This window comes from Arvicola amphibius, chromosome 8 (genome assembly GCF_903992535.2).
Source record: "Arvicola amphibius chromosome 8, mArvAmp1.2, whole genome shotgun sequence".
In the NCBI taxonomy this organism is placed as follows: domain Eukaryota; kingdom Metazoa; phylum Chordata; class Mammalia; order Rodentia; family Cricetidae; genus Arvicola; species Arvicola amphibius.
This window is the reverse complement of record NC_052054.1, coordinates 126,597,200-126,623,520: the sequence shown is the minus strand read 5'-3', so window position 1 is coordinate 126,623,520 and position 26,321 is coordinate 126,597,200. Positions and strand designations below refer to the sequence as shown.

Genomic DNA, 26,321 nt, shown 5'->3' with positions numbered 1-26,321 from the left:
TCCAATGTGTCCTATCAGATTTTGGTGGTGGCAGCAGAGATGGTTGTTAGGAACCCGGGGCTGGCATGGACCAGGCTAGCAGGGATGTACACCAGAGAAAGCAGAAGTGGTAGGGACGTGGCTTAGTTCTAGATGGCTGATGATGTCCAGGGTAAGTTCTTAGGCGCTCCCAAGGTCGGCTCACACAGCAGGGCCTGCTAAGGGACAGGGGGGACAACTCTGGTGTCTTGAGCAGGGATTCAGATTTCACCCTTGACGTGGAGGTCTGACCTTGGGCACCTGTGAGTTCTGTACACGTGTGTGTGGGGAGGGGGTAGCTGTGTTCTTCAGGCCTCCATGCTCAGTAGGGATCACAGATGCATTAATTACAGCAAGGCCAAAGACTAAGCTGCAGTGACAGGGATTTGGGGGGGAGAGAGGAGGCTCTGGCCGCGGAGTACATCTGTTTCAGAATAAGCAGGTCTATAATTCTCCATGAAAGAGCGTGCTCTGCTCTCTTCTCCGAGGCTGGAAAATATAAATACTGTATTTCATGAAGGGGAGGAAGAAGGGAGAGACTCAAATTTGTTTGCCTATTTGCCAAGTGTTGCAGACTTTCCGCCCCTGTCTTTCCATGTGCAACAGTCTCTATCACGCCATCTGAGGGGTGTCAACCTTTTCCAGAGTTTAAAAAAGGCACCTACTTACCAGAGGTGTCTGGTAAATAGGGCCCTGGTCTTTTACCAAGTTTCAGGCCTTGGTTATAGCTTCCGGTAGCCAGGAAATAAACGCATGTGTAGCAGTGGACTCTGGTCTGCGCCAGAGGCAACGGTGTGGGCTAAGAGGTGAGGTGCTCACCCTTGGCCGCACAAGTCAGCCAGTGTGTCCTAGTGCACATCAAAGAGCTGGTGCGCGCAGGGAGCAGCACGGTGGCGCAATGGACACATACTTTGTGAGCCAGTGTCCCCCAGATCTGAGTAACAGCGAAAATCTGAAAAGACAGATGGAAGCATGGGCAGACAGACAAACGAATTACGTCCTTGTGTTAAGGCAGCAGGAATGCTGGCCGTCAGGTTCCCAGTGCCATTCTACCCGCCATCTTGGTCACAGTGACAACTACATAGGCTCTTACAAAGGGCTATCAAGGGGACTGCTCCAGAGAGCAAAGGGATTCATTTCTCATTCTTATAATATTTACTTGTGTTACTGTAAGGTGGCAATTATATATATGTATATATCTACTTATTTTAATAATATTAAATTCATGAATTCTATTCATGTTTGGTATTTCCTTAATAATTTAGGTTGGTATTTTACAAGTTATTCTTTAATAATTGTATAATTTTTAATTTTAAATAATTTTTAAAATAATTAAAAACAAGTAAAGCTGAGCAGGTATGATAGTACACACCTGCAATACCACTACTGGGAAGATGAGGCAGCAGGATCACAAGTTTGAGGCCAGCCCAGGGATATATATAGCAAGACCCTGTCTTAAAATATGCCCCCATCCCAAACAAACAAAACACCCAGAATACCAGAGCAAGAGTCACTACATGGACTGATTAGAGGTCAAAAGTGCTGTGACGGACAATGAGCAATAAAACCTTTGAAATGTCAGGTGGGCACTGCCTATGGAGGACTCCAGGAAAGGAAGCTTCAGGTCCCCAAGGTGCGTGTGGCATATGCTACCTAGCAGTCTGTGTACTGAGATGCTTGAGGACAACCCTGGATATTTCTTCTTGGCCAGCACTATAAAAAAAACAACATCCTCCATGCCATGCTTGGAGATCTGTTCTTAGGATGCCCATGCGCACTCTGCAGTATCACCAGGCAGTTGCCGGGCTTCATACCAGCAAGCAGCTGGGAGATGTGCGGTGACTGACCGCTGAGGTCCTTCCGTACCAGCCAGCAGCTAGGGCACGTGCGGTGACTGACCGCTGAGGTCTGTGAGGTCATTTTCAGGGATTAGCTTCAAACCCAGGGTGGCTCTGCTCATCAAGCTTTCTGCTGGAGGGACGGACCCTTTGGGTTTCTGCTTCATGGCTCTGCTTCACTGCTCCCATCTCTGCCAAGGACTCTGGCGCATTGAGAGGAGGATCCAGAAGTATTCTTGTGTTTCGGAGATTTCCTAGCGAAGCAGATGACAGTGATCTCTACCTCAGTTTCCCCAGCAAAGGCTAAAATTCAGTAATAACCCAAAGCTGTGCTGTCGGAGGTGCTTCCTCCGATGCCTGCGCAGCAGACCTGCCCGTCAAGCCAGTGTGAGCACAGGGTTTGAGCTACGGAGCAGTGTGGGAACCACAGCTGCCGGGAGCAAGCAGCTGAATTTCATGGCTAAGTGTAACTCAGCTCTCTGGTACTAGTTCAGCCACAGGGTCTCTGTGGACCTGTGGACTTCTGGACAATGGGTTACACAAAGCATACACACAGGACGTATAGGTGTGTATATAATATAAATAAATAACTTATATCTCTACATCTAGCTCAATAGGAAAGAGCCTCATCTGCATGGGCATGAGCGGCCCTTGGGTGGCTGTGGTGCGTGCAGCCCGGCCTGCAGTCAGGTGTTCTGGTAGGACAGCTCGAACATGGTGCATGCCTCCTCCAGGCTCTCGTCCACGTTCAGCTGCCGCCAGAAGGACTTCTGCTTCTTCTGCAGCTCCCGGCGGACACACCGTGGGCAGGGGACCGACTTTTCTTTGCACTCGGAATGGAAGACTGCGCCACAGCTTTCACACCTGCGAAGACCAAGCATGGAGATGCTTAACAAGACAGCGGAGCCTGAGAGCCCGGGGACCGTGGTGAAGCCTGGGGCACTGTCTGTTCCTCTGGGCATCTCTGTCAGGGAAGAGGCAGAACTGAGAGTCTCAGCTGCATCTGTGTCAAAAGTCTCAGTGCTAAGTTTCACTAGTGACACAGTTCTCTTGTGATCAGAGCCAGCCTCGTGAGACACTGGCGTGGGTGAAGGGGAGTCAACACTGACCCAGGGACTCTGCTAACAGTGACAACGGCAGCAGCAGAGGCTCGGTATGCCAGTTTCCTGTCCACAAAGAAAGAAGAGCAGAATCTCTAGGGTGAATGACAGAAAGTGTGGCCTTCTGCCTGGGCAGCAGGAGCCCTGGGCGGGCCTCGGCAGTCCTGCACTGTACATGGGACACAGCTTTCTTCTTTAGCCCTCTTAGCTCCCTGACTTTGAGGGACAGTTTGGGAAGGTAAAATGGCACATTTTCATTCTCTCTGGGGCCTATTACTCTGTGCGCTCTTTAAAATTAGGAAAACCCTCCCATCTCGCCAGGTCTACTTGTGTGACCTAACTGTGAACAAGGAAGAGTGAAGGACTGGGAAAGAAAACATTTTCTCACCACCAGGGCAGACCTGGCAGCCTATGGAGAGGAGACAGCATTCCCGGTGGATGACTAGCTGCTTGTCTGGCCTGCTGGAGTCTGCGCAGGAGTCTGCCTTTGCGGCCTGCTTTCACTGGGGAGCTCTCAGTGATGACTGATGACCTTGGCTGCTCCAGCCAATGACCTGCTCGTGTGTGTGAGTGTGTGTGAGTGTGTGTGTGTGAGTGTGTGTGTGTGTGAGTGTGTGTGTATGTGTGAGTGTGTGTGTGTGTATGTGTGAGTGAGTGTGTGTGTGTGTGCACAGAGCCAGGGCTCTCATTCTGCTAGGCAGGAGCTCTGAAAGGAGACTTTCTCTTCACCCTGGGAGCCCAGGGAGTTGCATCCCTGGATCGTTGTCCCATGCAGCTGTCTTCAGGGTTCACCCTGGGCCTGTTTTGGGGATAGGGAGTCTTGTGCCACCATACAGGACTCAGTGGCCATGACCTGGAGGAGTTGGGAGGGGTCTAGTAAGAGCTAACTAGAGGGTTCCTCCCCACAGCAATACCTTCTCCCAGCTCAGCCCTCCCATTGAGGGGACAGTGGCTATTAAGATAACAGATGAAGAACTTCAAATTGTTTCTCTATCCCTGACTTGTGTCCCCTGGAGTCCCATAAAGAAAGGTGAAAGCCCCAAGGTGAAAGAGTATTTGGGTAGTACTAGGTAACTAATTAAGGTAAGGGTGTACCTCTGGTCCAAAATTGGCCTAGTGTCCTTCACACAAGAAGCAGAGCTTCTCAACACCTTAATCCCTGTGCATTATGTGAAGCCATCAGGGAGCCAGTATGAAAACCTTCAACAAAACCAGTCCTGCTAGGACCCTGCTCTGCAGCTCCCAGCTCCCAGAGCCGTGAGAAACATCTCTGAGCTACCCAGTCTGTGGTGCGGTTGTTATCCCTGCACCCAGTCTGTAGTGTGGTTGTTATCCCTGCACCCAGTCTGTGGTGCGCATGTTATCCCTGCACCCAGTCTGTGGTGTGCATGTTTTCCCTGCACCCAGTCTGTGGTACGGTTGTTATCCGTGCAGCCTGATGATGCCCTGGAGCCAGTGACCTCACCTGGTGAGCGATAACATGAGCAGCCATCACCCCAGGATGCTGCAGGCCTTGAATGAGATCATGGGTAAAGTGTCCAGCAGTTCCTGGCACAGGATAAGCTGTGCCCCTCAGGCATTTCTGGGAGGCCTCTCTGCAGTCTGGCTTCCCTGTGTGGCCTGGGTATCTGCATCAAGCCCTCATTTCAGAGCAGGGCTAGTGATCATCCCAGAGAGCTGGAGACAGACTTGTCACCAGAACCCGGAGCTACTGGCGGTGACCACACCGTGGGCTCTCTGAGAGGGCATACATGCTCCCAGCAGGGATGCAGCTTTAAGGCAGGCTGCCAGTGTGGAGTTGCCAAAGTCTCTGTAGCGGAACTATCCTAGGTGGATCGTTTCTCCTTTTCTAGTGTGGCAGACCATTCGGTTGCTGTGAGACTACAATGAGCAAATACAAGAGGAAAGACCCTGCATACTGAAGTGACAGGGTCCCTTGCAGGTGACTCTGGTACACAGCTGAATCACCTCTGCTCTCCCTACCCTGAAGGTCTGAGTCAGGTCCCCGAGTGCCTCTCTCTGGGCTAGCTGTGTCCTAGTGGCAGTGGTTCTGTCCCTACCGGGTCACACCTCCGTAAGTTCCTACCATTAAATGACACTAATGGTAGCTTTATCAAATGAATTTCCCCCAGAGCTGGTTGTGGATTTATACGCCTAGGGGCGTGGCTCTAAGGCAGTGACTGATAAGGAGAAAACACCTTGTTCCCCAGTGCCACTCCCTTATCTCTGCTGATACTAGGCCTGCAGTGAGAGAAGAGATTGAGGTTTATCAGATATCTCTGGTGGAAAAAAAGCCACCCACAGAGTGATGGGGGACGACTGCACCTGCTTGGCGGAGCCAAAGGTCAATAACTGAAAAAAGTATGAGATAAAGAAATTAATGAGTTCAAAACAGACCAAGTCTTATTTTCTAACAATTTGTAACATGGAGGTGTTTTTCAACTGTGGTATGAATTCATCAATCAATGACATTCTGAAATTCAGACAGTCGGTTAGCTTCCGCCCACCATGCCCCCTGCTTTTCACTACAGAGATAATGGCAGGCCAGGCATGAGGTGCACGCCTTTACTCCTCGCACTTGGGAGGCAGAGGCAGGTGGATCTCTGAGTTCAAGACCAGCCTGGTATAAGTAGGGAATTCCAGGCCAGCTAGCCTTAAACAATGAGACCCTATCTCGAACAAACAAACAAAAAAAAAAAGAAAGAAAAAAGAGAGAAGAACCCGACCTTGCAGTCCAAGTGTGAAGCGCAGGGCAAGGGAAGTACCTGCAGGTGCAGCAGACAGCTCAGTCTTCTTTGGGAACTTGGAAAGACGGTTGGTTGTAGGTGTTAACTGTTCCTTGACTATTTTCAATGTGACTCAGGAGCTAGGAGGATGGCTCAGTAGGTCAAGCACGTGCAGCCTTTCCTCCTGTGCTGATTTCTAGCCCCCATACGGCAGCACAGTTTTGGAATCCCAGGGGAGGCAGAGACCAGAAGATCCCGAGCTCACACCCTGACCAGCCAGTCCAGACAAACTGGTGAGTACTAGACCACAGTGAGAGATGGGGTCTCAAAAACCAAAGTTGATGACAGCCGAAGAATGACCCGAGGTTGACCTCTGACCCTCACATGTATTATGTACATATGCACACCTTCACAGACACTCACCTCTCCACATAAAGCAAAAAGAAAAGAAAATTCAGCCCAGACAACTTTTCAGGAGTATGTCTTTATACAGGCAAATTTGTCACTGCAATCAGCGCTACTGAAAGCTGCAACAGGTGGCAAAAAGGAAAGCCCCACATCAGATGGAGTTCGGTCTTCAGGTCTGAGTTCCTGTGCCAAGCAGCGAGAGCTCTCTGGCTGCTGCAGGATGCACAGAATGCACTGCAGGCAGATTGCCGCTGACCAAAGGCAGACAGTAGACTTTCCTGCTTCTTTTCTGTATGTGCATTCACTGCTTCAGTGCTCTAGCAATCTCAACCTCAGTGCCACTGACATTCTGGGTGGGATTTTCTTTGGTGCAAGGTACTATTCTGTCATGGTACGATGCTTAGTAGCACCCCTGGCTTCAGAGTACCTTCCCCCAACCACTGAGCTGTGACAATAAGCAGTATCTCCAGATGCTCACAAATATCTGTGGGGGTCAAAATAATACCTACTGAAAACCACTGACTTAATTATCTTGAGACAAAGTCACATAAGGGCGCCCAGTGGGTTAAAAAGCACCTCTCCCTCCCGCCTGTTGGCTTACGCTCTTGCCAACCAACAAGTTCCAGCTCAGTGCTCTTACACATGCCATTCTCAAAACGATTCATTTTCAACAAAGTATGGGATAAAAATACCTGAACAAACAAGTATTAATTATCCTGTTCTTTTTGAAGGTATTTAGAACATCATTTAGGAACTCAAGGGGTTTGGACATAGGTCAGTGGTAGACAGCATGCCCAACAAGACTCTAGGTTTGTTTCTCAGCACTGGGAAAGAGACCAGTCAAAGGCCATATGTAGTACAATCTCAGCATTCAGGGAGTCAAGAAGGGTGTGAAATTGAGACTATTTCCAAAAGTAAAATCAGGCTTGATGTCAACACCCATGGTGCGTTACTGTGTGTCACTCAGTAACTCAACTTTTTACCATCTCGGTGGCTTTCCAACTCTACCCCAGAGCCATGCTGGTTGGCTGGCTCTCACTGCATTTATTAGTTTTTTGGATCAGATTCTCTGGAAATTTCTCTGTGGCCTTCCTATACCTTCATGTTTTACCCAGACCACCTGGCAAATCAAAGGCATTTTTTTGCATGTACTTTATAAAATAAGATAAAATAGATTACTTTTGTGAACTGTGAAGCTGCTTCAGTAACTTCTGCCGTGACAGCAGCAGAACCCCATGAGGCCCCTACCGCAGAGGTGAGAATATTAGTGGAGTAAGGGACCTCATTTCTCAGTCCAGCGTGGTGCTCATATCACAGGACACTGGGGAAGTTACTTTGCCTTTGAGCCTTATTTTCTAGAACTTGGGTTAAATGATACCTAAAGTGCCTTCCCTGCATACCTGGGGAAGGGTAGGAGAAGTTATTCTGGGGACCTGGACTCCCCCCACCCCATGCTCTGCTCCAAAGTCTGTGGGGAGTGAGGGTCAAGGAGCACTGGCTGCTTCCTCTCCAGAAAGTCTCAAACTGAAAAGCCAAATGAGATGGACAGCAAGGGCTCTGTTAGATTCCTTCTAATTCCACTTAGCCGTATTAGTTAAGCTATAAGATATGATGAGAACGAATTTAATGCAATGCCCATCAAAATCCCAGCCAAATTTTTCAAAGAGCTCGAAAAGAACAGTACTCAACTTCATATGGAAAAGCAAAAAGCCCAAGATAGCTACAACAATTCTGTATAATAAAGAAATTTCTGGAGGCATCACAATCCCTGACTTCAAACTCTACTACAGAGATACAGTACTGAAAACAGCCTGGTATTGGCATAAGAACAGACAGGAGGGCCAATGGAACTGAATAGAAGACCCGGGTATGAATCCACACATCTTTGAACACCTGATATTTGATAAAGAAGCAAAAAATATCAAGTGGAAAAAAGAAAGCATATTTAACAAATGGTGTGGGCATAAATGGATATCAACGTGTAGAAGAATGAAAATAGACCCATATTTATCACCATGCACAAAACTCAAGTCCAAATGGATCAAAGACCTCAACATAAAGCCAGCCACACTGAACCTCATAGAAGAGAAAGTGGGAAATACACTTGAACACATTGGCACAGGGAACCACTTCCTAAATATAACCCCAGCAGCACAGACACCGAAAGAAACAACTAATAAATGGGACCTCCTGAAACTGAAAAGCTTTTGTAAAGCAAAGGACACAGTCAACAAGACAAAACGACAGCCTACAGAATGGGAAAAGATCTTCATTAACCCCACATCAGACAGAGGTCTGATCTCCAAAATATACAAAGAACTCAAGAAATTGGGCACCAAAAGATCACATGATCCAATAAAAAAAAATGGAGTACAGACCTAAACAGAGAACTCTGAACAGAGGAATCTAAAATGGCTGAAAGACACTTAAGGAAATGTTCAACATCCTTAGTCATCAGAGAAATACAAATCAAAACAACTCTGAGATTCCATCTTATGCCTGTAAGAATGGCCAAGATCAAAAACACTGATGACAACTTATGCTGGAGAGGTTGTGGGGAAAGGGGAACACACTTTTGCATTGCTGGTGGGAATGCAAGCTGGTACAGCCTCTTTGGATATCAGTGTGGTGATTTCTCAGAAAATTAGGAAACAACCTTCCTCAAGACCCAGCAATACCACATTGTGTATATATCCAAAGAATGCTCAATCGTGCCACAAGGACATGTGCTCAACTATGTCCATGGCAGCATTGTTTGTCATAGCCAGAACCTGGAAACAACCTAAATGCCCCCCAACTGAAGAATGGATAAGGAAAATGTGGTACATTTACACAATGGAGTACCACACAGCAGAAAAAAAATAATGACAGCTTGAATTTTGCAGGAAAATGGATGGAGCTAGAAAACATTATTTTGAGTGAGGTAACCCAGACACAGAAAGACAATTATCACATGTACTCACTCATAAGTGGTTTTTAAACATAAAGCAAAGAAAGCCAGCCTACAAACCACAATCCCAGAGAACTTAGACAACAATGCGGACACTAAGAGATTTACATAGATATAGTCTACATGGGAAGTAGAAAAAGATAAGATCTCCTGAATAAATTGGGAGCATGGGGATCTTGGGGGAGGATTGAAGGCGGAGGGGACAGGCATGGAGGGGAGCAGAGAAAAATGTAGAGCTCAATAAATATTAATAAAACATGTATAAAAAAGATATGATGAGATAGTGTAGTTTCAGAGCTGCACTGTGGTGACCTGTGCAGGGCAGGGGGACCAGCTCTGGCACAGCACAATTGATGGGAGTAGGAAGGCAGCTGGAGATCTGCTCTAGAGAACATTACTAATTATCTGTGTGCACCCTTCTTTGGGAGAGGTGTAGGGGTTTTTAGTTTTTAGTTTAATAGTTTTATTGCCACTATTTGGGAAATAAAAATTATGTTTTACTCCGTAGGAAGTATTCCTTGGAATAAAACTACCCATTTTATAAACAGTTTTGACCTAAAAATTCTTATTAGCCTATGGCAAGTAAGAGAGACATTCACAATCTAGAGATCTAAGTCCACCACCACAGACGCAATAGTTATGTTGTATTATGGCTACTGACTCCAAGAACCAGGACCCGTTACAAACTAGCTGAGCTACATCCATGCAAGGGGAAGGCTTACTTCTCAGATCTAATGGCAAAGAAGCAAGAATTCCTGGCTGCGGACAGTTTCCTGTTCTGGAATGCTGATGATGTGAGACCGATTCGAGACAGGCCTGATGGCTTCATTTGCCCCCTCCAGACTCAAACTGCACACAGGGAGGTCACAGGAAACTGCGAGGGACACTGCCCACCGAGGGCACTATAACACTTCTGCTCGTTCCTCTCGGGTTCTCCTCCTGCTGTATTTTTACTTTTGGCACAGGCAATGGGCTCAGATATTTCATTTGGATTACAATTCAGGCTCCAGTTTGCTGGCCGTATGATGGGCAAAGGATGGGCCTTTAGAGCAGTGCAGAGCTTTGCTTGATTTCCACTCCGTACAGCCCACGAGGAGCCGGGTGAGCAGACGAGTGTGGTCTTGGGTATGGCTGCTATGTAAGGTGCCCTGTACGGTCTCATGCTATCCCTGGCCTTTCCAGTAAAGCAAGATTACTTAAATCTTTTAGCTGAGTGAAGTAGCTACTGAAGCCTGCTCATTTTAATGTTTTGGCTTGCTGTTTTCTTCTGTTACTGAGTATATAAATGGAAAAACAAGCAAACAAAGACTCTATAGTTTCCTTAAGTAGGAAATTGGCCTGTGTTATGAATGAGTAGGCCTGTATTTTTTTATATGTACACACTTTATGCACCTACACACATGCATGTTGCTCAGTTAAAATACGCAGAATCTGTTATTAAAGGTCCTAAGGTAAAAATGAATGAAATAAAATGTAACAAATAAGAAGACTTAGTAGGGTCACTCTTTGGGGGAAGGAGAAACAAGAAACTGACAAACAATTTTAACCTAATTAAGAAACTGATTATGAATGGGTTCTGACAAATGTGGTGGCGTAGGCAGTGTCTCCAGGTGACATTACTCTGGGTGACCAGATGTCCGACAGTCCAAATGCCCCTCTATTTTGTCAGCGGGACCATGAGGAAGAGAACAAGAAATGTGGACATCTTGGTTAGTGGTGCAAAGTACAAGCCCAATGCAGACAGCATTGTATTTGACTACAACACATTGTGATCCCACCTACTCACCCCAATCCTTCCTTTTGATGTTTAAAATAGGCAACATCTACTTGGCCCTGTGTCTACTGTGTGGTATGGTGGTGGTGGTAGTATGTGTGTGTGTGTGTTTGTGCACACATAAATTAGCTTTTTAATGCATAAATAGCTGTGCTTTGATTTAGCATTATTTGTTGTCCTATGCTTACTACGTCTGTCGTCAGTAGATATAATACAAAACTCTAACCGGTGGCTTTTGTGGCCCCAAGCTTTGGACTGGATTCTGGTCTTGTGACTGAATTCTGGCCTCCCTCCAGTTAGCACTCACAGAGTCCTTCAGGTTAGTCAACACACACCTCAACTCTTGGAAAGACAATCGGCATGTCCTGTAATGATGCTTTTATCTGTCCTTTAAGCCTGAGTTAATTAAGGAAGAGCTTTCCCTGATTGTAACCCATAAAGCTTTGGGCTTTCTTTGGTCCTGGACTTCTGAGTCTGTCAGCTAAGCTTGGCTAATACCTATTACAAAAGCTTTACTTACAATCTGGATTCAAAATAGAATGCAAACAAGGGTTAATTAATTCATTTGTTAATTTTGCTACCCTACTGGGGACATTAACTCACCATCATCCTTTGTGTAAATGCTCAATAAGCCCTTCCTGCTAATCTGTGGCCCAGGAGAGGAGTCAGCCACACTCAGGCTGTGTTTAAAAACACAACAAATCTGACGTGAATGCAGGAGCATCTGGGGAGGCGGGAAACTAGTATTTCTGACACTAAACCTGCATCTTTAGGTTTACCTGGCAGTCACTATGATTCTCAAGAAAAAAAAATGCGCACCTTTTCGTGGGATTACTTGAGCCCAGAAAATAAATTTGCTGCTGGAGAAAGTAAAGGCACTGCAGGAGGATTTAAACATTTCTACCACTGCTGCCAGTACTGGAACAGACCACAGCTGTAGCAACTGGGGAGTAGACACAAGAGCGGCTCTGTACAGACTCCTGAATGGCTCAAGATGCCTGGAGGGTAAGGCCACCTGCAAAGGCCCGGTGAAGACACAGAAGGAGCTGAGCAGCGGAAAGGTGTGAGGGTGATGAAGCTGGCACCCGATGGTCTCGGCTTCCTCTGCATTTCTGTGGACTCGCTGGTGACCTTTTTCATTTTAAATGAGAAGTATCTGTGAGAGATGCTTTAAAAGGAAGTAATTCACCCTGGACTCTGACTGGGACTCACTTAGCACAGCTGAGTCCATCACTTAGTGCAGCTAAAATAAGAAAGTTCCAAGCATATTAGAAAACGCACAGAAAGTCGAGAGAAGAAGCTCAGTTTATGAGCAGATGTCTGGGAATACAATCTTGGTTACTGGTGTGAGTTTAGAAGGAACAGGCAGTTAGTGCTTTATATTATTCCTTATTTATCTCCTGCCACTGGGTCCATTCTTTTCAAAAGATGGCGTTACATAAATTCTCATGGCTTTTCCTAGGCTGGTGATGCTAGGCAAAGGAATTCTGGGGAACTCTTCAGTTTAGGCTTGGCCTCCTCTTGCCGTCCTGCAGGCCTAGGAGAAGGAAACTGGGGTGAGAAACTTTCTCTGCAGGGGAGCCGGCCTGGAGAGAACTTTGGTGTTTCCCAGGTGCGCAGGGCCCCTGGGCTTGCACAGGCCTTTCTCCTAACAAGGAGGAGAATGTCACCTCCTTTGTGGACACTCACAGCACCTGTGATTCTGAAGCCCTGGGTTATCTCAGGACCCCTCCCCAAATCTGCAGTCTTCTCTGTCAGGGAAGTCTGTCTTTCTGCACTCTACATTTTGAAGATTTTTTTGTCCAGTCACTGATGGCCGATAGAAGTTGCTTCCTAGCTCAATCTTTTAATTTAAATTCCCTTTTCCCCTACCACCAGTGATGTCCCTTCTAGAAAAGAAGATGTGAACTCCTTCCTTAAAGAAGGGCATTATCACCTTCATCTTCCCACACTGGAACTGCTGTTCACATCTCACCTCTTCAAGCCCAGAGGCGTCCTGTGTTTCCAAGGCTCGACCTGAACCCAGCTTCGGTTCATTATTTAACTTTGCCTATCATGTTCTTGGTTTTATTGTCAGATGTTCATACACTTCTGGTTTTTATGTGAAACATTTACGACATATTGCTGCCTTCACTTGTTTTCTCCCCTAAGTCTGTGCAACCCTTCCCGTCAGTGTGGACACAAGAACTCCAGCAACCACGGCAAACGCAAGACTAGTTTAGGGCGGCAGTCGCTCGTTCCAAGAGATGGGCTTGTTCTTCCAAATGTCAGGGCAAGTGCTCTGGCCACGGAGAATCAGTAGCCCATGGCTCCAGGAGTCGTGGGTGTGCTGCTGGGACGGGACTTCGGACCTGGCTGTGGTGGTGTCCCTGGCAGGTAACTGCCAGGTTCTTCCTGGCCCTGCTGTGCTTTGGTTCCAACAGCAGCACTCACACTGCATGAGCGAGTGTAGAGTCCACTGAGTCTTCCACACTTTAGTAATGTCTACTTAAATAAAAACTTCCTAAAAATAGTTTAAAAACTAATTTTAAAGGTTTTCCATTTAAAACTTTAAATGAACCGGAATGTGAACAAGTCGCAGGAAAGCATGGACTCACTCCCATACTCACCCGTGAATTACCTACCGTGTACTGTTCTAGTGGAACAGCGAGCAGAACAGAAAAGTCCTGATCTTCTTTAATGGATCTTATAAAATGGTGGTTTCTATCTCAAGCTCCTTGGGTAAAGAGTGTCAAAATCAGTCAACATGCTTGAGGCATTACTGCTTGAAAAATGCTGACCCTCAGGGCTAGAATACAAGTGCTCAGAGCACATTCAGAGGGCTTGGTTCCTTCCCAGTCTGAGGAGTGGATGGGGGTGGGGAGGAGGATATGTGGTAGGAATGGGAGGAGGGGAGGGAATGGGAACTTGGATTGGTATGTATAATGAAAAGATAGTTTGTTTTCTTTTTTTTTTTTTAAAAAAAAAAATTAAAATAAAATAAAAAAACCCAAAAAAGTTGTCATGTCTTTTGTTAATTAGATACTGGTGACATCTAGCTGGTAGGTCCAGGGGGTGGGGGCACATCAGGGGTCATGTAGCAACTTAGTGGCAGAGTCAATGATGTCTACATTTCTTCATCCATTTCCCATTGGTCTCAACATGAACTAGCTTTTCTCTACTAATTAAACGAATCCTAATACTTTTAATTTATTTATTTTATTGAAAATATTTTTTTCACACAATATATTCTGATTTAATAATTTTAAAGCAATTAAAATTTATCCTTTATAAGTACTCATCAAATATTTATAGACTGAATTTACTGTTGGAGTCAGAGATGATGTGCTAAAGTCTTGCATTTTTGGCAAGACTCCATTTTATATATTCAATATAAGTATGTAAATAATATGTGCGTAGAAGAATAGTAAGTTATGGAGAATTGCCCTATATTTTGTGTACTTTTCAAATCTTCTAGAGTGAGCATTAATTCATTTTCTAGTTAGAAGTAAAGATACGATTTTAAATGATGGTCCATTTTCTCTCCAAATAACAGACAGTGAGGTTGTCTGGCATGTGTCTGGCATGTGTACAGACAAGACAATGTTACCTAGATACCTAATTAGAAACTTATTAAGGAACGTGTCTTGACAGCAATTTATTGAAATGACCAAGTGCAATGGTGGTCATAAACGTCTGTATTTATCAAGAGGCTAATGACTACAGGGTGGGTTGGTTCCAAGCATTTCATGCACGTCTTGTCTGTTAGCAGACATTCTGGAGTGTTCTGATATGTGAATATCCAGCTAAGCTGCAATGTTATATATTAAGTTATTCTTTGAAAAAAGTTTATATTTATTTTTATTTTATGTGCATTGATATTATGCCTGTATATATTTCTGTGTGGGGTGTCAGTTCTTTGAGTTACAGACAGTTGTGAGCTGCATATGGGTGCTGGGAATTGAACCCGGGTCCTCTGGAAGAACAGCCAGTGCCCTTAACCACTGAGTCATCTCTCCAGCCCAAGTTTTTTTTTTTCTTTCTTCAAGACAGTGTTTCTCTGTAGCTTTGGAGCCTATCCTGGAACTGACTCTTATAGACCAGGCTGGCCTCGAACTCACAGAGATCCGCCTGCCTCTGCCTCCTGAGTGCTGGGATTAAGGGCGTGCGCCACCACCCTCAGCTTTTTTTTTTTTTTGAAAGAAAATAAGACTCTCCTACCCTACCACCAAACAGCAAATCATCCATCACAGTGTTGAAAAGTTTATTATCTTTTCTTCAAATCAAGGACACCTTCACTAACATAGCAAGCACATCAATACATGGGATGGGGAGCCATCGTAAAACCAAGAAGAGCACAATTGCATCTTGGTACTTGGTACCACATTACCTGGTCCCTGCCATTCACACATTTTCTGGACTCTGTTCTCTCCCCAGATAACTACAGGGTCTCTGTAGACCCTCACCCTAAATTCTAAATGCACCATTCTAAACCATGGTGGGAGTCTATGAGAGAGCCACCAGCCAAGGCCTGGCCCTGCAATCCCAGAGTTAGAAAACAGCCAACAGACAGAAGCAGGTGGTTTCCCAGAATGGCTCCTAGGAGGAGGAGCCCAGGTTCCCTTTGGCTCTTTCTAAGATCCTACACCTTATTACAGCATTCCCTGAGTGGGCTGTTTCCCAAGAAAAGCCACAGAAGGAAATATCATTAAAGAAGACTGCAGACATTGGGGGTAAGTTCTTCCCTCCCTAAGCCCAGCCCTACCAAAGCTGTTGCCCTCTGTTGTTGAACAGGATGTAACAGGACTGCCAAGCAGAGCCCGCAAACCTGGTAATTAGGTGTGCTGACAGTGTTTGCTTTGGAACCATTTACCAACAAAGGAATGTGTCAGGCTGATTAGTGAGAAAGGGGTATGTAATGTGTGTGTATTTAAGTCCACATGAGGCCATAATCCAGGAATTCAGTGTGTTTGAGCAAGGGCTCACAGCATAAAGAGGAAGCTGAGCTGGGACGCTGGCTTCTGGAGAGCACTTCTTTCTCCTTTCCAGCTTCAGTCCACCTGCAGCACGCACACTAAGAAAGATGGCAGACCACACATTCAACACGAAATTCTCTTCAAAAAACATCAAACTAAAAGAATGGAGAACTTTGTAGGCTTTCTGGTAACTTATCTGACTTTTCTCTCTGTGGATGCTCTCCATCTGCCTTGCTAGTGGGCAAGTAAAACGCAAACAGAACAGAAAAGAAACACACCCCCCTTTGCCCCGCCCCCAAGACAGGCTCTCACTGTGTCTTGGCTGCCCTGGACCTTGGTTTGTAGACCAGGCTGGCCTCAAACTCATATGGATCCATTTGCCTTTGCTGGGATTAAAGGTATATGCCTGACCTGAGATCTTAATGTCACGACTCATTGACTAAGAAAAATCATGTGCCTAGCCTCTCTGACTGGAGAAGGTATCCAGGGCTCAGATAGTAACACCGCTTCAATTCTTTTGAAAACAAACCTTTGCACAGGCTTGACCACTTAGGTGTGTCCACGAGGTGTGGAGAAGGACAGCAAGTGCCAGTGTAAGGAGCAGCATCTACACCCAACAAGCTCGGGCAGGTAGAGTGGAATGGATGTCACAAAATGCAAGGTGACAAAAGCATTTTCACTAGGTCAAGAATACTAGGAAAACTTATGTTCTCTGGCACAAACCGAATGATTCTGGAGTTTGGCCACATAGGTAAAAGCAACAGGCTTCAGTTTCTAATATCCTTGGGAGGGATTTTCTTTTAAAAAACAATTTTCCCGTTCCATTTCCCTTTCTTATGTGAACTAACCTGACACAATAGTTCTCAACAAAGAAGTGAGGAGTTCTGTCTGGAGCCTCTCTTGTTATGGCCACTTCCATGAGGCCAATGTGTATTCTCAAGATGATGTGGGGAAAGTTCTTCTACAGTGTGAGAACGGGATGTGGTGGGAGAGGGTGTCAGCACAACTGGTGAGAATCCAGTGTGACAAGTCCAAGACCCTATGAGCCATCCTTACTTCTTAGGAGAATCAACTACTTGTACACAAAGAGAAACTGCAAGCAATATTCAGTCTGCATGGTTTCTTTCCTTTTTCTTTATCTTTCTTTTCCCTCCCTCCCTCCCTTCCTCCCTCCCTCCCTCCCTCTTTCCCTTCCTTCCTTCTTTTTCTTTCTTTTTTTTTTTTCAAGGCATGGTCTCTCTGTGTAACAGCCCTGGCTGTCCTAGAACTCTTTGTAGACCAGGCTGGCCTTGAACTCACAGAGACCTGCCTGCCTCCCGAGGTATGGCATTAAAGGCGTGCGCCATCACTGCCTTGCCTGTACTGTTTCTTTTTACTGTTGTTACTGTTTGTTTTTATGAGACAGGGTCTCACCAGGAAGCTCTGGCTGGCCTGAAACTCACTATGTAGACTAGGGTGGCTTTGAACTTGGAGATCATCTACCTCTGCGTTCTAGTGCTGAGATTAAAGATGTGTGCCTCCAGCTCAGTCTGTACTTTTAAACCCTCACATTCAAATCCTAAAACAACAAACACTTTTAGAAGACCTCTGCCTGAGCTGCCGGAGCCTTGGGAACACACAGGAAGAACATCATTAGACACCTTCCCGAGCGCAGGCTAGACAGACCAATCTTCCTGCCAAAGAAATCTCTTATAGGGCAGGTTAGTGGCTCCAACCTTGTGTACAAAGCTGGGCCTACACCACACTTTTGTAATGCCACTGTACAATTGGGAGCCTTGAAACTCCCTTAACTAGTCACTTCATCTAAAAAGGATTGTCAGGCCGGGCGGTGATTGTGCACAGCTTTAATCTCAGCACTCAGGAGGCAGAGACAGGCAGATCTCTGTGAGTTCGAGGCCAGCCTGGTCTACAAGAGCTAGTTCCAGGACAGGCACCAAAAACTACAGAGAAACTCTGTCTCAAAAATCCAAATAAATAAATAAATAAATAAATAAATAAATAAATAAATAAATAAATAAATAAAGGATTGTCAGCATTCACGAGCTAACAAAACAACAAATACGTAGGGAATGAACACACTGTGAGGATACAAACAGCGCCATGTTGCATGCAATCTTCTTACCCATGACTGGGTGTTGCTCACAAGGGTACAGTGGTAAGAAAGTCTGGGAGTGCAATGTTTTCTGTGTTTGAATACCAGTGGGGACAACTCTCCTGTCATCTGAAAAAATAAAAATTAGCCAAGCCAAATGGACCAGGACAGGAAGAATGCCACTGACTTGGGGTGGCTGGCTGAGCTCTCAGGTCTCTTCCAAGAAGCACAGAGTGTTTTAAAATTAAGTGTTCAGGAATGGCATCTTCACAGAAATATTGAGAATGTCCCACGAGCAGCATTAGGATGGGGTCCTTAATACTAAGAGATGATCACTGGAGTGCGGAGATGGCAGAGAAAGCTGCAGAGGAGACAACTGAGAGATTTAAAAGAAAAATCCAAGTCCTGGGTAGTCACTCTGTGGCCTTCCGTGACTTCTCTGCTTGCATACTCAATTGTTTGCTCAGTATGGCCCCAACTTCAGACCTGTAATGCTTAGAAGTCAGAGCTCTTATTTCTTATTTTCTCAGGAGTGTGTTGTTTCTATTTCTCTAGGATGTGGGGCTTTGCCACTGTCTTAATGGAATGTTTGTTCCTCCTAACACCATGCTTCCCTTGTATCCTTTCAGAGGGTAAATGCTGGACTAAGCTTAATTACAGAATGGTCATCCTATTGTATTTAAATCTTGCAGTCTGGACATTAAGGGATTCTTAGTTAAGGAGATGTAGGTGTTTCATTTGTGTCTGAGAAGCTTGGGGTACCACAACAATTTTGAGTTAAGGCAAGTCCGCTCAACTTCCACAGACAACCTCACTGCCCAGTGGTACAGGGCCAACCCCTCTCTTATCTCCATCACAATAGCCATTCTTCCACTTAACAACAGAAATGTGTATCTGCCCTGATCCAATCTGACCACGGCTTACTGCTCCAGGTGTCCACACTCCCAGGGGAGCAAATACAGGGACAATTGAGAAGCACATCTTCAGGGAGGCAGACAAAGACAGCTTTCCAATTAGTCTCAGGGTATATCCTGCAGACTTCTTTGAAGACTACGGCTTCACATGAAGTGGTGTGTGGGGAGAAGGATGGATGTGGAGTCAGCCAGCTAAGCATTTCACGTTATCTGCTGGGACAGGTCGACTGTTACTCGTGAACGTAGGTGTCCTTCTCATTAAAGCAGAGGTGGCCAGGAGACAGCTTAGTGCATAAAGACACTTGCCGCCAATGATGATTTGAGTTTGATCCTCAGAACCCACGTGATGGAAAGACAGAACATCCACAAGCAGCCCTATGACTTCCACGTGGAGGGCCCACACACATACATGCACGGACACAAAATAAATAAATGAAGTATAATTAAAAAGTTAAAAAGGAAAAGAAAGTTCAAGTTGAGCAATGTTTATTATACGGTCAAAATCAAAACAGTGGTGTGACCAGATGGTGGGGGCACAGGTGGGTGGATCTCTGTGAGTTCGAGTCTCACAAGAACTATTCTACAAGAACTAGTTCCAAGACAGGCTTCAAAACTACAGAGAGATCCTGTCTTGAAAACCCAACCCCTCTCCACAATAAGAAAGAAAGAAAGAAAGAAAGAAAGAAAGAAAGAAAGAAAGAAAGAAAGAAAGAAAGAAAGAAAGAAAGGAAGGAAGGAAGGAAGGAAGGAAGGAAGGAGGAAAGAGTGATGTGAACACAGTATATTCTAATCACCAAGATCAGTGTGTTAGAGTAGCACAAAGTTCCCTAGAAACCATGGAAAGGTTCTCCACCCCGCCTGCCCATGCACACCCTCATGTAGATGAGGTCTAGGGCCACTGGGCTCCGACCATGCTTTAGTAGAACTGTCCCGTGGCTCTTCTGTCCCTAAAGCTGTATATACTGTGAGCAAGGTTTCATGTATTTCCACAGTAGCAGCTGCCCAATTATACACTGGTAATACACTCAAGAAATTGTTTCTTGAAAAAGAGAGTAGTTTTAATATCATGTGAGGTGCTGTGTATGTGCATATGTGTGTGTGTTTGTGTGTGTGCACGTGCACACGCTATGGTGCATGTGTGGAAGTCAAAGAACAACCTCAAGTGTTCCTCACACTTCATCTTGTTGAGATAGGGTCTTTTATTGGCTGTTTGCTGCAGAGGGATTCTGGGATGGACCTTTCTCCATATTCCATCTTGTTGTAGAGACTCTGAGGCTCTAGCCTCGTGTGTACCACATTCAGTTTTCACCTGGTTCTGGGCTTCGAACTCGAGTCCTCATACTTGCATGTCAGCATTTACTCACTGAACGTCTGGCCAACCCCATTCCCTCCTCCCAGCCTTGAACTCAGAGACACCCGCCTCTGCCTCCCCCACTGCCTCGGCCCCCGACCCCCACACCACACAGGTGACCTTGAACTCAGACATACCTGCCTCTGCCTCCCAAGCACTGGGATTAAAGTCATATACTACCAGTGCCTGGTCTGAATTTTTATTTTTTTAAAATTAGACTATAATAATACTGATAAAATAAAATTTGGCTCTACAAGGATATTAAGTTCTGAGGATGACAAATTCACTAAGTATCTCATTTCTAAGATTTTTACACATAAAATAAAACTTGTTTTGTTATGGAAAGTTTCAAATATACTCAGAAATACAGAGCAAAGCACAATAAATCCCTGTGTATCTATCACTGACCTTCAACTGCTTCACGACACTGGCTTCCATTCCAGTCTACCCCTTTACTCCATGTGTAGATCATTTTGAGAGAAATCTCATATAGCACATTCTTTCATTCATAAAAATTTCAGTAACATATTGACCTCATTATTCAAATTAATTTATTTCTGGCATGTACTTCTGACTCAATGTTTTCCTTGGTAAATATGACTTTCTTTTGTCTTTTCCTATAGACTTGTATAAACTGCTTTTAGGGTTTAACTGGAGGCAGAGCACCAAGAGGAAGTGCCATGGGTTCCTGAGAACATCACCAGCCTAGATTCCAGGAAAGATAGTCAAGGTCCCTTCTGAATCACACACTTTGCAGGCTGGGAGAGCTGCCTGTGAGTAGCAAAGAGAGAGGATTCTGAAGAGCTACAAGTTCTGCCCCACTGGATAAAGGCCTTTCACATGGCATAAGGAGGCCAATTTGGTGAGAATTCAGAGCCTTAACAGTCATACTATCTTTGAATATATTCTTTCATATAATATCCTTGAAGGTATAAATTTAGGACTTAAACTAAATCTTCCAGAAGATTCTGTGTGCAATCCTTGTCAAGAGGACAAGTCTAGGGACTTGTGGCATTTAAAAATGTGTACCGCCTCATGCTCAGATCTTGGCCTCTATGTTCATTCTCAGTGAAAGGAGAAGGGTTCCTCGGGCATGTGGCCACGGCTTGGATGAGAGGTGCAAAATACGAGTCTGGATCATCTGGTACAGCCAGAGAGGAAGAAAATGCTGAACTGCAAACAGACAAAACCCACGATGGCTGAGACACTGGAATCAATGCAGAGTTTGAACGCAAAAAAAGTAAACAACACAGTACAACCAAAGGTGCAAAATAGCTGTTCATTAATTCACACTGACAAGAAGAGCACACAGTGGAGAAGTAAATAAATGGGAAAAAAGACAAATCTCCCAAGAAGGATTTCAAATAGTTTTGGGCATCTTCTGCTCCCAGGACAGTGAAACCTACTGAGAATTCCATATGTTTCCTTTCAAAGAGGATGGTAGAAGAGGAAGAAGAGTAACTTCACAGAAGGGAAACCTGGTACAGAGCCTGCAGTGATAAACCCTGACAGTGGTGTGCTTGTCACATGTGATGGAAATGGTACTTTATTTCCACAGTCTTCCCACCCCCACCCACAAATGTTTAAAGCCTAGTCTAATTTTGTCGTTGCTGTGTTTAGAGATTGGTTCTTGCTGTATGTTGCCCAGGCTATTGGAACTTACTATGCAGCTCAGGGCTACACTGCCTTGAACTTGTGGCAATCCCCTGCCTTGCCTTCCAAGTTTCTGAAATCACAGGTATGCCCAACCATGCCTGCCTTTAGTCTAATCTTAAAACAACAACAACAAAAATCCAAAACAGACATACATACCCAATGGTATCCTTCAAAACTGTCAAGATCATCAAAATAAGGAAAATCTTTGACACTGTCATAGCTCAGTCTAGGTAGATATGAAAATTAAATATAATGTACTATCCTAGGATAGAAAACAGATTCAGCAGAAACTAAGAAACTGTGAAAAAGCAAAACAACCAAGGCCCCGCTCGCGATGAGTCACTGCTTTACTAACTCCGAGGGACAGACGCAGCACGCTCATGCTGGCGAGGAAGCAGGAGAGGGATGGGGTGAGTGCAGTGTGTGGAAACTGCACTTCTTTCCAAGTTTTCTATTCTAGTAAAGTTTGTTTAAACTTTGCCACTTTGCTCTTGGAGTCACCACTCACATGGACAAAGCTTCTAACACTCCAGATGCCTTTGGAGTTCCCGAGTCACAGATTCTGCTTTACCTAGTGACCGCTCCCCAGTCCAGAGTCTAGACAACCAGTGACCTTTTTACTGTCTCTACAACTTTTCATTTTCTAGAATGTTTTTGTGGCCTGTTCACTTATTTCTTTTATTGGGAGCTAATATGCCACTGTATCAACATATCAGTTTGTTCACCCATGCACCTACTGATGGGCTCATGGTTGCTTACAGTTTTGGATAATTAAAGTTTCTATAAACATCCATGTGCATGCTTTCATATGAACAAATATATTCAACTCACGTTATTTCAAAGCTTTTTGTTTCATTTTCAAATGCTCTTGGATTCTTCTCATATCTTTCTGTTAATGATTTCAATTGTGTGTGGGAGGTATAGGTGCATATGTGTATGTGGGTACATGTATCTATATGCATGCATGCAGAGGCCAGTGAAGAACAATGGATACTATTTTCCTCTGCCTTTGTCAACTTTATTGTTTCAAGACAGATCTTTCATTGAACCTGAGGCTCGTCGGGCTAGATAGTTCTCAGGATTTGTCTATCTTGGCTCCCCTCCAACCCCAGGCACTGGGGTTAAAGGTACGCATGGCCAGGCCCAGCTTTTATGTGGGTACTGGGGAATTCAAAGCCAGGTGGCTTACACAGAAAGCACTCTTACCCACTAAGCCAGCCCCCTCCCTCCATCACCGATATCTAGCTCAATACGTGAGCTGAGAACATACTTTGAATGATTTCTAGTAGGTAGAATTTGTTCAGGTGTGTTTTACGCCTCACATTGTTGTCTCTTGTGAACGCCCCACGTGTGCTTGAGCAGAACATGCCTTCTTCTGTTGTCTGAGCAGGTATGTAGATGTCAGTTAGCTCCTGTGCCAAACGGAGCACACGCTGGCTCCGAGTCTCTGCTGCTGAGCTGTCCTCTAGAGGACTGACACCTCTGCCTCAGATCATCTGTTTGTTTCTCCTTGAAGTTCTACCACACATGCTAAGGACGTGTGAGTGAAGTCAATTCCTTGTTTTGAAGGCTGGCTCCTTTGTTCTTGTGTGAAGTACTATATATTATCTCTTAAATATTCAAAGGTGAAGTCATGTGGCCTTTGTTTGGGAGGTTTTAAAATGAATCATTTTCTGTCTTGTTGTAAGTCTACTTGAATCTTTAAGAATCTGGATCTATATTCTTCTTTCGGCTTGTTTGGGGTGTTTATTCCCCAGTTTCTTGACGTACACATTTAGACTATTGGTTGAGATCCTTTTCCCTATTTTCAACTATAGATGTTAATAGCTCTAAGTTTCACTAAGCCAGATGTATCTAACCTTCTGACACGGAGATACGACATTGTCATCTGCAAAGTCCATGTTCAAGAACCAGTCAAATTCAAAGAGAAATCTCATAATGTTTAAGTAAGCTCACAGTTTTGTGCTGGGCAGCGTTCACAGTTGTCCTGGCTTCATGCAGCCTCCTGCAGTCCACAGGCCATGGACCACCAGCTGAACAGACCTGCTGACCTAATATTACTTTAGCTTCATCCCATATGTCCATATTTTATTTTCATTCACTTAAAAATACTTCAAAACTTTCCCCTGTGATTGCTCCTTTAGCCCTGGAGTGATTTCCAAGCGTACTGCTTCTCCTCTAACATGCCATGGTCTCCAGCCCCTTTCCCACTGTGAATTTTAATTCTCCGGGCTAGAGAACACACACAGTGTACTTTTAGTTTCCTACAGCTTACTGAGATCCAAAATATGGCTTATTCATTTAGAAGCATCTTAATTTTTATTATTCATTTTTATCACAATGTCACTCATGTGCCATAAAGTTTGGCTCCCAAGGTCTCTGATTCATGAGTTTTAGCAATCACTAAACCATCACTGCCATCTACTCCTACAATGTTTGTATCATCAAAACCCCTTTGTTCATGAGAAGTCACTGCCTTTACCCCTCTCTGAAGCCCCAGGCAACTACAAGTCTAGTTTGGATCTCCTTATTTGGGGCATTCCATAAAAAGGGAATCATACAAAGTGTGAATTTTTGCATCCAATTTCTGTGAAGTCTATGTTGTGGCATGTAATAATTTTACATAATTTTTAAAGGCAAAATCATCATTCACTGGAGCATACATCAAATTTTGTTTCTTCATCAGATGATAAGCATTTAGGTTGTTTCCTTTTTATGATATTATAGGTACTTTTGCTGTGAACATTTGTATATAAGTGTATCTAAAAAGGGATCTAATCTACATACTATGAGCAAAGGACTTGTGTATTTGTACATCCTTCTATGTATGGGCTGATGTGAGTTCTTGAATGTTTACAAATAGTCTCTGGGTTTAAAGAGTGGCCAAAGGGCTGAGTCAACTCTCACCATGACAGCTCTGCTCTACACGCTTAGCCTGGCTACATGCCTCACCTTCCGTCCTGAGCCGCAATGCAGTGAGCGCTGCAGGGTGGAAATGAGCCATAACATTTGTGGCCAAAGAAGCCAGAGCACACACAGAGGGTGAATATTTGTAGTATGTTCTTGGATGAAAGGAAAAATGCTCCGTATTATTGTGTGAGTCTAGAGAAGTCACAGTAAAAATTGATCCAAGTTAGTGGGAAGCAGTCCATCCACTAGGGATGTGCTGACGCCCAAACACGTCTTTGGTTAGAAAACTAAGCCCCATGAACTTCCACTTCTCTCTCTTCAGACCCTAAAACGTTCATCTCTGCTGTGTCTGTGGAAAACGTGCTCCTCACCAAGGCCTTAAGCTGCAGTTCTAGCCATCAATCTAGGCTTGGCCTTCCTTTGAGGAGACCATTTCTCATTTCTTTCTCTTGTTGCTGTTTTTGGTTTGTTGTTTGTTTTTTTAGACAGAGTCTCTCTAATAATTCCTATTTCTAATCGTTTGGCTCTGGCAAGCTGGGTGGGAGGAGTCTTCTTCTCCATGCTCCATTCCAGGACTAAATCTGAACACAGAACACAGTTTGTTGCCTGCTAAGCCAGAGCAAGGCAGCGTTCCTTCATAGCTCTGTTAACCCCCTCTGCGCAAGATGGAGAGAAAAGATTGGAAACAGACAGGAGCACAGGAGCAAACTGTTCTCCAGTCACAAGAGGAATCTGACAGCAGCTGGGTGTCTCTCTGACCAGAGCACACATGATACTCAGACACACTCCGTAGACCGAGAGAGACATTCTGTACCTGCTTGTCGAAATGTCCTCAAAAGGATAGAGGATCTCGCCATTGTTACAGATCTCGCAGATGAACCCTTTCTGGCTACAAAGACTGCAGCTGTAGACATGAGAGGTGGCGAATTTAATGACCTTGCCCAAGAACGGTGCCAGCTTTCCCTCTATCACCTGTGGAAAGAGAAAAGGACAAGAAGGCACAGCATTGAGAACACAAGCCTTGCAGACACAGGAAGGGAAGGGGCGTCTTTCCTTTACACAACAGGGAACCTCTAAGTATAATTTCCCAGCTCAAGGGCACATGACCTTGCTCTGAAGGAACCAACTTATCCTCAGGAGCTTGCAAATGAAGATGGCCAAGCTCCGTTTTTGCTCCTCTGTTTTTGCAATGTGGTGTGGGGCATGATGAGCCCCACTTGAGGAGACCAAGTTCGGAGTAGGATGTGGTAATTAAGTCAGCAGCACAGCTTTCCCCTTGAGAATCAATATGACTTCACTTCCACTCTCTCTCCCATGAACACTCAGCAAATATAGAGAAACGGGCTCCTCTTGCTACTGGTAGATGCAATAATTTAAAGAGGGTGTAACCTGTTGGAGGGCCATTTTCAGTTTGTAACAATCAAATTTTTACAGTGGGGGTTTTTACATTGAGAACCACAGTGACAACAAACAATTTTGTTTGATTTCCAGCATGGTGATGAGCCATGGTCCATGCTCGGGACAAGGCAGGGGCTGTCCACAGGCAGCTAGCCGATCCCACCATGTGCCACGTGTGCGCCTGCTGGCTCCTCCACTGTCATTTTACTTGCTGGCCCGCAAACATCTGTG

The 26,321-nt window shown here is 44.9% G+C and overlaps 1 protein-coding gene across 1 annotated transcript in view; it reads right to left on the bottom strand.

Moving 5' to 3' along the window:
• Window positions 1–1,002: 1,002 nt before the first annotated feature.
• Plekhm3 (pleckstrin homology domain containing M3) overlaps window positions 1,003–26,321 on the bottom strand; it is a 154,207-nt gene continuing 128,888 nt past the window's right edge. Inside the window, exons 7-8 of the mRNA XM_038339429.1 lie at window positions 25,507–25,664; window positions 1,003–2,720 (exon numbers count right to left, since the gene is read on the bottom strand). Of these exons, the coding sequence (XP_038195357.1) occupies window positions 2,543–2,720; window positions 25,507–25,664 (336 nt within the window). The 3' untranslated portion in view covers window positions 1,003–2,542. The remainder of the gene's footprint in view (window positions 2,721–25,506; window positions 25,665–26,321) is intronic.